This window comes from Empidonax traillii, unplaced genomic scaffold (genome assembly GCF_003031625.1).
Source record: "Empidonax traillii isolate 1590-97213 ecotype Southwest subspecies unplaced genomic scaffold, ASM303162v1 scaffold47:size1546949, whole genome shotgun sequence".
Lineage (NCBI taxonomy): Eukaryota > Metazoa > Chordata > Aves > Passeriformes > Tyrannidae > Empidonax > Empidonax traillii.
In genome coordinates, this window is record NW_020955240.1 from 1154298 (window position 1) to 1166649 (window position 12352).

The following is a 12352-nucleotide window of genomic DNA, read 5'->3' on the forward strand; positions in this document are numbered from 1 at the left end:
CATCATCCACGCTGTGCATAGAACACAGTACTACTCCCCTCCTCTTTAACTGTGTCTGTACTCCTGTACTGAGTCCATCAAAATTAACGTATTTTTGTATCCTTGTGATCAGCCCACAGCGTGGTCCATTTTCTTCATGTAAGTAAATTACTAAGGTTAAGATAAAAATTCTCAGAAACATCCACTAAAATCAACACCTTGCTTGATCATTGTTAAACCTCACATGTGCTGACCAGCTTTATGTTCTCTCAACATTAAAGCAAAAAAAAAAAAAAAAAAAAAAAAAAAAAAAAAAAAAAAAAAAAAAAAAAAAAAAAAAAAAAAAAAAAAAAAAAAAAAAAAAAAAAAAAAAAAAAAAAAAAAAAAAAAAAAAAAAAAAAAAAAAAAAAAAAAAAAAAAAAAAAGACAAGAAATAAAAGAACCATGTCAAACCCCTATATGAACCACCTAAGATGTTGACTTTCTTATAACAAAACTGCATAATTTGGGATCATCACATGAACCAAGTGTTGGTTGTATCTTCTTGCTCAAGACAGGCCCCTAAGAGGCAGGGAGGAACACTTCCCTGGCATCAGAACACAAGACTCTCACTATACGATCAGGACAGAAACATATTGCAGACCTTTCCTTTCAGAATTATGAGCCCATGTGCTCCCATTTATCCTTGTCACTGAAATTTCCTTTCCCTCTTCTGCCATTGAGTTCTCCAGGGCCATGGCTGCCTTCAGCACATCTTCTGTGCTCTGCCTCCCAGCAGCTGCACCCCAAGTGACTTGGTCAGCCAGGGAAAACTGGTTCCACAGCATATTTGGCAGTTAAATGACAGAGAGCAGATCCTTCTACTGGAAGCAAAAGGTAGCCATAACCACAGACAGTATCACTATTTTCACCTGCAATAGTGTGTTTGTTGTTCAGCAGTTTATAAAATAGAATACTAAGAATTAAATAATACTAATTTATAGTTTACCTGAATCATTCAGATCCTTCCAAATTGCATTTTCAGAATAACTAATTCATTCATCTCAACTATGAAAATGTATTTATTCTGTACAAAGATTATTTGCGCACTTCCACTTTGGAGACAGACAATTAAAGAAATTGAAGCAAAGAAAAATAAATGTTCATGTGAGGATTTAGTAAAGTATCTGTGTAATATACATTCATACTCGAGCTTCTATCTGAAACAGCCTTCCAATGTAGACAGAAGTATTTCTCAGCTTTTGGTAATGAAACTTTGCATAAACAGTGGCTTGATTCAGCAGGCTACTTACACTGTATGTCAGTTCCGTACAGATCAGCTCATTTCCAACATTATACTTTCAAACATCATGCCTTGTTACCTAAAGTAATGTTGTAGGGAAAACAAGTGAACCTGATAATTGAGGAAAAGGCCCTTCAGCCTGGCTATATTTTAAGTCCTGTACACCCTGGGCAGGAAAGAATGTTACACTCCCGGTAAGAGCCACCAATAACACCACCAGGTACAAATGCCAAGTACAGAAAATAGATTATTGCTGGCAATTCTACAATGTCCCCTTCTATTGCATTCAAATTGTAGCAGAGCACATGTATGCAACACAGTGTGTGAACGTGTATGCTAAATTACTTAAAGCTCTATCGTATTTCACCCATCCATGATGCACTGAGCTCAGATAGGATGCTCTATGACTTGATAAAGATGGTAAAACTTCAGCAGTCTTCAGCAGGAAGCAATGGGAGATGCAAAGATTACAAGAGCCCCCAGACATCAAGCTATCACACAGGAGGAAAAAGAATCCTAAGGAAGCCACCATACCAAAGACACCACGCTCATATAAGCAGGATCAGAGCTGCATGTCAGGACCTGCTATTTGCTATACCAAGGTTACTCTCAGGTAAGAAATTTCAGAAGTGCATGTCACTCTAGGTCCTGTGAGAGCTCACACATCCATCAGATGATCTGATCTGCACAAGAGACTGTGACAAAACAGACTTTGGTAGGCACTGATCTCAGAAACAGCAGTACCCTCTCTACTGACCAACTGGTTTAAGGTATCAGTTTTTATTGAGCCTGTCTGAAGATCTTTTCCAGACTGCAACCCACCAAGGGACAGACCCTAGCAGTTGCTTACAAATCTCTGAGGAAGTGCAAACCTCCTGAGACAGAAGGGTTTTTGACAGTGCCCTGTGCCTCACCCAGAGACAGATTGCTTTGCAGATCACTGCCAGTGCTGGTTTAGCAAAAGCATTTCCGAGAGATGTGGGGAACACACCTCAGGGAAGGCTGCAGATATCCAGGGCATGAAACAGACATCATTCAGTTTGCAAAAAGCTCACTGATTACTAAAAACAACAGCATGAGGAAAGCTGACCAGCTAGTCAACACATTTATTATCCCAATGAGCCAGTAATTCTTGGTGCACAAGAGCAATAATTCTTAATCAGAGCAAAAGTTCCCTGCAGCTGACTATACTGCCTCAACCGGTGCCTAGCAGCAAAGAGAAAAGGGAAAACAAAGACATCCTTGACTAAACTCCTTCAAGTTTCCAGCAGCCAGCAGTTTAAATGTATTTACTGTAGAACAGATATTCCTTAAAGAAGAAACACTAAAGTTGAGGTCCCCCTCACAAATCAAGCAGATTTTTTTTCCTCCACAGGCAACTGCATGGGAGAATAAAACTTAATTTCCATCACATTTGGTAACATTTCTCAAAGAACTGGGATGACCATAAAAATCTTCTTCAGAATTTTGACTGGATCCAATATGAATCAGTGAACACTTCTACTGTAGTTAACACTCTTTTCAGGAAAGATAACTACACCTCTTCCTCCTTAACAGAGAGGAAGACCCTGCACAAGTCGTGATGGAGGTCTCTGGTCATTCTGGATGAAGAGTCCCAGTTCTCCACCATAAACACAGGTACCCTCGACACCAGCAGCAGGCAGAGGACACATCCCCCATCAATAGCAGATGAGAAAAATCCATGACTTATCACTCCTCTTCACTTTTGAAGAGGGTTGGAATGGGGAACCAGGAACAGATGCTTCCCTGCCAATAAAGCCAGGAGATGAAAAGAAATGGCAGGGACTGCAAACCATACAGCAGTGCCGTGTCTGCATGCAGCAATCAGCCATTACCATCAATAACGTTAAGCTCTTTCAGCCCAACACTGACAAACTATCTCCAACAGATATTCTTTACCATTCAAAACTTACCAGTAGCTACCATGGCAATGGGCAAGCTTTGTCACCACCTTCTTAAGCCTTTAAGGCAGACATTTGCTCAAGCAAAAAAAACAAGAGAGGATTTATCCTGGGAATGGGTCATGGTTTACATATGAGAGAAGAAAAAGTCCAATGAACTACTAAAATTGCCCTGGGAAAGGAACAAAGTCAAAGATGGATAAAGTTCCATTGTTACATGGTAGAGCATCAGATTTCATTCTGCTTTATCTCATCAAGCACTGAAAAAAAGGGAGGGGAACAGTGCAATAAAATGCTTTCATACATTTTATGGAAATAAGATATGAAAATCAAACATTGTTTCAAGTGACATTTCCCAGGAAAATAAAAAACTGATAAGAGTTCCACAAAGAGTGACTAAAGAAAGAGTTTCTTAAAGTGGCCCAAAGACGATGAATATACAGCTTTGCCAAAAGTAAATATAACATAAAGTTATCCAATTCCTTGGTGGAAATAACAAATCTTACCCACTTCCATACTGCTGTGAAGGGAAAACAGAAATAACAGAGCAGGCAGGCAACCACTTAAGCTAGGGACTACACAGACCTCTGCCAGGTCTCTGAACTGGCAGAAAAGACCACTGTACAGGACTAGAAATTAATCCAAAAGTATCAGCACACGCCAGTGAAGAAGCCACAGCCACACATAACAAAAAGTTACAAAGGCTGTAAAGGTGTTTCATTCTACAAAGCAAAACCATGGCCCAATTCCTGTTACCTCCTTTGCTCACAGCTCGTTATAACCATTCCTTCCATTACCAGTTTCAGGATATAAACTAGCAAAAAAGAAGTACCAAGTGTAACTAGTATTTCTCCTTTCTCTGAAGAGAACTTCCTCAGTTCCCAATTTTAAGTTTCCCAAGTCTATAAAATTATAACACAATTCTTCTATAATTACATTACCTTCCCAAAAGGTTAATTACAGAGGTAACACTTGTTACTAAACTGAATAAAGAGGGAGTGAAGGGTCTACATCCCACTCTGAGAAAACCAAGGCAAAAAAGTTTTTAGTTAGTATTAAAAGTAGCGCGTTCATATACTACTACATAATTAGGATAGGCAGAAGATCCTGTTGACAGTATGTGAAAACCAAAAAGTGAACAAACTACACCAAGGTGTCAAAGTCAGTAAAAAAAACTGCAAGAGGGAAAGAAGAAAGGTGTGTAGAGCACACAGGTAGGAAAGACTTCATTATTGATATGGCAGTTTTCTCTTTAAAGAAGAAATATTTTTATCCTATTAAATTTAGATTAGAAAATGGAGTATTTCGATACACTATGCCAAAATTAACTACATCAACATTTGCATGCCCGTTCTAATACAAAAACTGACCTCTTGAATAGAAATATCCATTTAAATTAATAAATAAAAAGGGAAACATACCAACTTTGGCCTAAATTTGATGCCACCTTATAAAAAAAAAGTAGTTTCCTAAAGAAGTATGGACAGAATTTCAACTTTATAAATATTTTTGCTTTAGAGTTCTAGATTGCAAATTATTTACTATAAGAAATAGTACAATTTAAAAATATCTTTAAGGGGAATGTCTCTATATATATGAGCTATGTTATAAACATGTGACATCACTGAGAGCAGCTGTGCTTATGAATTAATGCTACACAGTCTGTAAAACTGTGGAAAATATTTAAACAGCTAAAATAAACCAAATAAAACTATAAATAATACAATACTGGTTTTTAAATGTGCAATCATAGAGAAAAAGTTTGACACAAAATAAACAAAACGGGTGGTTATTGCACAGATATTCTTCTGCTGCTATAAAAGAAAGATCTGTGATGAAGGTATTTTCACCTCGTTCTGAAAGGCAGCCATTGATGCCAGGGTACATTTAATATAGATGAAAACAAAACTTAGCAGATTTAAAAACAATACCAATGATGCTATGCACTGAGACAATACTCTGTAAATCAGTTTATTTCCCAGGTAGTGGACAAATCCAGTCAGTGTAATGATTTCTCTGCATGTTGAATAATAAAATCACACTGATTATTTTCCCATAAGAAATGTTATCAGTGTGAGAATAAGGGTCTTACAATACCCTTTAAAGCTTTCAATTCAAAGGTTAATTCTAAAAATTTGGAACTGTAACATCAGGGTCTTTTGCCATTAATAACAACAACGACACTACAAATGGCTAAAGAGCAGTTATTTGTGGAAGTAGAAGAGTTCAACAGCTCAGTTAAGGAAAAGAGGTTTAGTGCACTTTGCTCATTTTAGCCAACATGCTACATTGCCCCTTTTGTGTACAAAGTAGACTCAATGATTTCCACTGTAAGAAAGAAATGAGTTGGAAAGCAAAACGCTGTGTCAAGCTGCCCTTTTTTCTTAGACATTTTAAGACAGAAGCTTTGCAAGACATTACACAATTCTTTGCTTTTGTTATTGAGAAAGTCTGATTTTTATCATTGTCACAATGCTAGTCAGAAATGCTTCAGTGATGAAAGTCAGTGCTGGGTCAACCCAAGGCCTCATTCTACAACATTTGTTTACAGATAAGTTATAGTGATTTTCAACACACCCAATGAAACATTCCTTGCTTCCTTCAGAGGAAAGTCCCCTCATTTTTCCTCTATTGGGCATGTTATTACATAAATTAGATTTATGGGTTTTTTTGGATAACACATCCCCAGTCTCCATGAGAACAAAACGGGCTTCCACAGGCGTTACATAAGTCTTCACACATCATCATCATCTGATGTATCACTGCTGCTCGTCTCAGAATCCTCATTCTCCAGAGCAGGTTTGAAAGTGCTGTTTTTCCAGGGGCTAAATTTAAAATTACAGATGAGGCCATTTTTCAAAATGCCATTTTTCCGAAGGCCATTTTTTTGTAACTGAAATGTGAAAACATTACATATTTAGAGAAAGAAAAAGCCAAACATAACAATATGCTGCAATTCAACATTCTCTACATCTTCATTCCTGGGCTACACTGGATCCACAGTACTACCTTTTCATATACACACAAAAAGGAGAACTCCCCTGAGCACCTTTACTTCTGGGCCAGCCACCTGTATTCAAGTACTTCCAGTTGTGCTAAACTCCTACAGTCAACAAGAGTTCACCCACTTCCCCACCCAATTTGCCCCAAAGATGCCTCCTCCCAAATGGTGTCTTATTCAATGCAGTCCCCTCTCCCACAGTGCTGCAAACACCTGTGCCAAGAAGGGCAGGGTCTGCAATAAGAAAGGGGCCTGGAAGAGGAGCAGCAGGGAGGGTTGAGTATCCCAGTCTGTCTACCTGATGCCATTGGAAAGCAAAAGACGCTGAAGAGAAAGTAAACAACTGATTCTACAGTAAAAAAGGAATCACTGCACTTCCACACATAATGCAGAAGGTGGGTAATAAGACAAGCACATGTGTAACTAGACTTATGGAAATATCAAATGTTCAGGTTTAACACCACACACGATTCTCCTTTCCAGTCCTACTCACTGACCCCTCCAGGTATACTCAACACTGCTAATAAAAAAAATAATAATAAAAAAAAATTAAAAATTAAAAAACAACAACAACAACAACAACAACAACAACAACAACAAATTAAGAAAAAAATCTAGTCTAGATTGCCTTTTCATACTTTGTTACTAATGAATTAAATGTCTCTCGATTCCCAAGAAAGAAAAATGCAGATCTTGGAGTACTCAAGGAAACTGCATAAAAACCTTGAAAGAAGATTCTCTTTCTTCAGGCTAAGAAGAAGAGCTGGAAAGCCTGTGCAATTCTACTACCAGCAATGCTGAAACTGCTCAGAAGCACTCCCTTGCCCTTCCCTTGATATTTTGTGAATAGGCCTTAGCTACAGTCAGCACTGGCACCCTGTGTTTTTAAAGCAATTTTATTTCCAAAAGCACAGTACTGAAATGATACTGAAACAGCAACATTACTGCAGATCCTCCTGAAGGTAGGTATTTAGGGTAGCCAACCACAGGTTTACGATGCAAGTTAGTGTTACCTGTTCACTAATGACTTGGAACTCCCTCATCTCATCTTCTGTTAGTGGGGCACATGTCTCATCATTTTCACTGTCTTCCTGCCAGCCCATCTCCTTTAACAATCTTTAAATTAAAAAGGACAACGTAAGGAATTTATCACACACACTCATTCAAGCTCTGCCTATATATATATGTCTAAAGAGCTGTAACAAATGCAAGGAATAATCAGTATTTTTTTAAACAAACTCTTACATAAAAGTGGGTTCAAAGCCTTGCAAAAGATACGTAAAAGTGCACAAGTTGAGTTCTCAGGTCCCTCACAGATGACCATGTTTTACCACTACATATGGTGAAAACTGCACATTCATTCTAAGGTACTTTTCCACCTGTGGCAGGTGGAAAAGCAAGAATGTATTTCTTTAGCAGTACTTATAACTCTTAATGGGGGAGCAGTGTATCCCCTTGAGAACAGAATGAAAAGACAAAGACTGACGCTGAGGCAATCTACAGCTTTTCCAGGATAACAGAGCAGTCATGAAGAGTATTGGTCGTGTCCATCAAAGGGTGCCAATTCAGGATGAAATGGCCTTGTATAATTTCTTTTTTATAGCACATGATAATGTCAAGAGTTCTGTCAGGCTTCCTTACAACTGAGTCTCAGCTAACAGCACATGCTGATATTTCAGCACAGACTACCACTAAGACTGAATTTTGGGATGAGGGGAGGAAATGAAATAAGAAAGATTCCTCTTGTAACTAAGCTTGAGATATGCAAAGGCACAATAATCAACGTGTTTTAGCTAGTACCAAAAGAGGGACAGCAGTATCTGAGCAGGAATAAGATGGTTTTACATGTGAAGATGCTGTGAAAACAGGGAGCTATCTGAGGGTGAAGACACCATTACATTTTACAGTGGCGATACTGAGTTTATTTGCTGTGAAGTTTTTGGCAAAAGAATTAGCACCTTCTTCAGGCAAACCAGGCGTCTGTTGATCTTAAACATTAAGGGAGATTAAAGCTATTTCACAAAAAATAAAGAGGTTTCTAAAATATATGCCAGAATGGACACTTAAAACTGAAGAATAGTAAATATATTAAAACAGGAAAGTAAGACAAACTCACAACTGATGTCATGTGCCAGGCATTTCATTCAGCCAGACATCAGCAAAAAATGCACTTTAACATAACCCTTCCCCCAAAAATCTTCACATCCCAATACAATGGATGTGCATTGGGCAAACTTGCAGCTGACCAAAGCCACTAATGACTTTTGTTAAAACCAGAACATAAACCTGGAATTGTAGAAGAAGGAGAATAACACTACTCTGTTTTTAAAAAAAAGTCAGCAGGACAATAATAGAAATGGAAATTGCATCCTCTGTAGCATTTGGACCAAACTGAAGTGTAACAGCCAGAAATAATTAAATCATCAGAGAGCAGCAGAAATAATATGCAAGTCATCCAAAATTCTAAGAAAATACATGCATTTTTATAGCTATACAGGAAAACACTCACAATGCCAGTTTCAATGACAGCTAGTTGAGACAAAGTTTTACTGCAAGCAAGATCAGATGTTAACATTGCATTTGGTGAAGTAAATAGTTACAGAGCTCCTGTTAACGTAAGTAAAATTTAGGGCAATGCCTAAATTAATTTTTACAACATTGTATAAACTTAGCAGTACCACTGCTGCTTTAAATTGACACTAGGCTTCTAGAATGGTTGAAAGTGTTAACTACGTCAAAAAATTAAACTTTGCATAGCAAACTTGATACCAACAGGATTACTGCATCTTGGAAACATCCCCATCCTTATCAAGTTATTTCTGGTCTGCATTTTGCCATTAACATTTTTAAAAGCCCTTTTAATTGTCCCTCACAGTACTGGCCAGCTCCATCTGTAACTGAGCTTTGGCCACACAGATTTCCTCCCTTCAATTGCAAGCAGAATCTCTGTAGACTTCCCATTTCCAAGGTATTCCCAGTTAACATCTGGCAAGTTGAAATCCCCCATTAGGACAGGGGCAGTTGATTTAGAGGTGTCCCAGTTCCTTAAAGGATAGTCAGTGTTATCATCTTGGCTGGGTGGCCTATAGCAGTTGGCTCCACCAAGTGGAGTGTTTGACATACATTCCATGCATTTCCATACATTCCAGCCCCTCCATGAGAGTTGACATCCCTCCCCCACCTCACCTGCCTGTCTATGCCCCCTGAAGGGCCTGTAACCATCCACAACGCCCCAGTCACAGGACTCATCCCACCGGGTTTCACTTATGCCGATGACATAGCATCTACAGGACTAAGCCATGGTTTTCTGTTTCCACAGCCAATGGTTTAAAAAAGGAACAGAGCAGGGATCATTGCACTTCTCATACTGATGAGGAATAAGAGGAAATGAAAGTTTCTTCTGCAGGTACTACAAAAGGGAGAGTTCTTTACTCCAAGTGTACACATAGACTCTATCACTAAAAAAGAGAAAGATCTGTCTAATCAATCACTGCAATTCTGTAGTTGCCAAAAAACATAAGAATTTGACAGAGCTCATGACAAGCTCATCTCCAGACTGAGTTTTTTCCAGTAGCATTATTCTTATCTCTATCGATCACTAGTGCAGCTACTTTAATAACAGAATAATTTAAATCCTTATAGTGAAGTTACACCAACAGTGTCAACTAGTCACCTGCAGAAATAATTAATTATTTTAATTATGACAACAAACTCAGTGGAGCTTTACATAAGATGCAGCATTTAAAGTATTACTAGTACAAATGGCAATTACGTGCACTGTTCCTCCTAAACACATTTAGATCAAAATCAGAGGGATGAAGTCACTATGCAGTTTGCCTTTTTTTTAATACAGAAATATATCAAATTTTTAGTAAGGCAAGTTTACACAAGTCTAATAGAAACAAAGTATATATTCCATGTTAAACTGGTATTGTCTGAAAGATAAATCTGACATTACTCATGAAACATTTTGTGTTCTCAGTTTTCAGATTCTGACTTCTAAACTAGTAAAAATTTATGAACATGCTCACCATGAAGGAACACACTTTATGAAACAAAATACATACCTATGCTCTGCCTCAAGTGAGCTTGAAAGAACATTTGCCTGAGGGAAAGTTGAAGACTGAATGATCTGTTGAGGTGTAACTGAAGCATTGCCATTCTCCTGTGGAATTTCATTTTCAAAGTTTCGGTTTATATCTCTCTCATGATGAGGACTGTTGCTGTTATGCAAGTTAAAGGACTCATCGTCCTGTTAAAAATAATATAACATTATGAAGTTTAAAAGTGAATTCCATCCACAAGTAAATATCCAGAAGTGCTGCAATCCAGTGATTCCATTTAGATTAAAGGAAGTTTAAACAGAGAGACTCTAAACTACTTCAAGGGTAATTCAGTTCACACAGAATCAGAGTTTGCAATACCTGCATACTACAGAAATCTTACAGTGTGCTATTGATCAAGTAATGTAGAAATCAACTTCCATGCTTTTCCTCAAACATTTTCCTGCAAAGTTTCAAACACACCTTAAAAGTCAAACTTGCTTAAGCTGCCCTTCACACTTACAGGAATAACAGGCTATTGTATGTTGAACTTACAAACAATGTTCCTAATTAAATACCAGAGCCATTTGTGTCAGGAAAAGTCTGAAAGCAAAAGAGCTTTCAAGTTTACTTAATGTAAGGGGCAGGTCACACCTACAATATGTCACCAGCATTCTCTGCCATGAGTTCAAAATGACTGGATCCTGCTCTTTAAATTCAGACAACTTCCCCTACGCACATACACTCACCGCAGCTTCTCAGGCTGTTGTGAACAGCAACTGTAAATTACTAGCCATGAAACAGGATTTAAAGAAATGTCTCTTTTTTTCTCTACTCATTCAGCAACACCTATTTTTTATTTATTAATGAGCTAAATAGCCTCAGAAATCTTACCAACTGTAAAAGCAAAGAGAAGAGTATTATTCAGTTAACAACAAAATCCCCAAATGGGGCATGTAACAGCATTATCCACAGCAGGACACAATCATGCAATTCAGTGAATTCTGCATTTGTAAGAAACCATACTTCAGAGTCCAGAATCAGGACCATCATTTCCCTCCCACTCACAGTGTTGTCTGCTTTCAGAAATTTTAGAATGCTCAGCAAGAAATTGTTAAGAAATGTATCCCAATAAACACACATTCAGCTGTTACATCATACACCTAAAGAATGCATCTCATTTACTATCAAGAAAAATCCATAAAAATATTAAATAATTTTATTTTTTTTCTGGGTCGGAAAGGACCTCTGAGATTATCAAGTCCAACTCTTGATCCACTACTATCACAGTTTCTAGACCATGGCACTCAGTGCCACATCCAGTCTCATCTTAAAAACCTCCAGGGACGGAGAATCCACCACTTCCCTGGGCAGCTCATTCCAATGTCTGATCACTCTCTCTGTAAATAATTTCTTCCTAATATCCAACCTAACCCTCCACTGACACAGCTTAAGACCATGTCCTCTTGTCCTGCTGCTGGTTGCCTGGGAGAAGAGACCGGATGCCCACCTGGCTATAACCTTTCAGGAAGGTATAAAGAGCCTCCTCTTCTCCAGACTAAACAATCCCAGCTCCCTCAGTCTCTCCTCATAGGACATATGTTCAAGTCCCTTCACCAGCCTCGTTGCTCTTTTCTGGACCTGCTCCAGCCCCTAAGTATCTTTCCTGAACTGAGGGGCCCAGAACTGGACACAATACTCAAGGTGTGGCCTCACCAACGCAGAGTACAGGGGAAGGATCACTTCCCTGCTCCTGCTGGCCACACTGTTCCTGATCCAGGCCAGGATGCCATTGGCCTTCTTGGCCACCTGGGCACACTGCTGGCTCATGTTCAGCTTCCAGTCAATCCAAACTCCCAGGTCCCTTTCTGCCTGGCTGCTCTCCAGCCACTCTGTGCCCAACCTGTAGCGCTGCAGGGGGTTGTTGTGGCCAAAGTGCAGGACCCGGCACTTGGCCTTGTTGAACTTCATCCCATTGGAATCAGCGCAATTCTCCAGTCTGTCCAGGTCCCTCTGAAGAGCCCTCTTCTCTATATAGGGAATAATAGCTTCTTTCAAGCATGATTCAGCATCTGAGCATGATTTGTCTCATTATTTCAGAATTCTGAACCTCTAGAAGGTATTT

At 38.7% G+C, this 12352-nt stretch overlaps 1 protein-coding gene across 6 annotated transcripts in view; it reads right to left on the reverse strand.

Moving 5' to 3' along the window:
* Window positions 1–5140: 5140 nt before the first annotated feature.
* The window catches only part of GPBP1 (GC-rich promoter binding protein 1), a 39452-nt gene continuing 32240 nt past the window's right edge, over window positions 5141–12352 (reverse strand). For all 6 annotated transcript variants that reach the window (XM_027878928.1, XM_027878931.1, XM_027878926.1 and 3 more), the window contains 3 exons: window positions 10252–10436; window positions 7198–7300; window positions 5141–6076 (listed from right to left, as the gene is read on the reverse strand). In XM_027878928.1, the coding sequence (XP_027734729.1) occupies window positions 5918–6076; window positions 7198–7300; window positions 10252–10436 (447 nt within the window). In that variant the 3' untranslated portion in view covers window positions 5141–5917. The remainder of the gene's footprint in view (window positions 6077–7197; window positions 7301–10251; window positions 10437–12352) is intronic.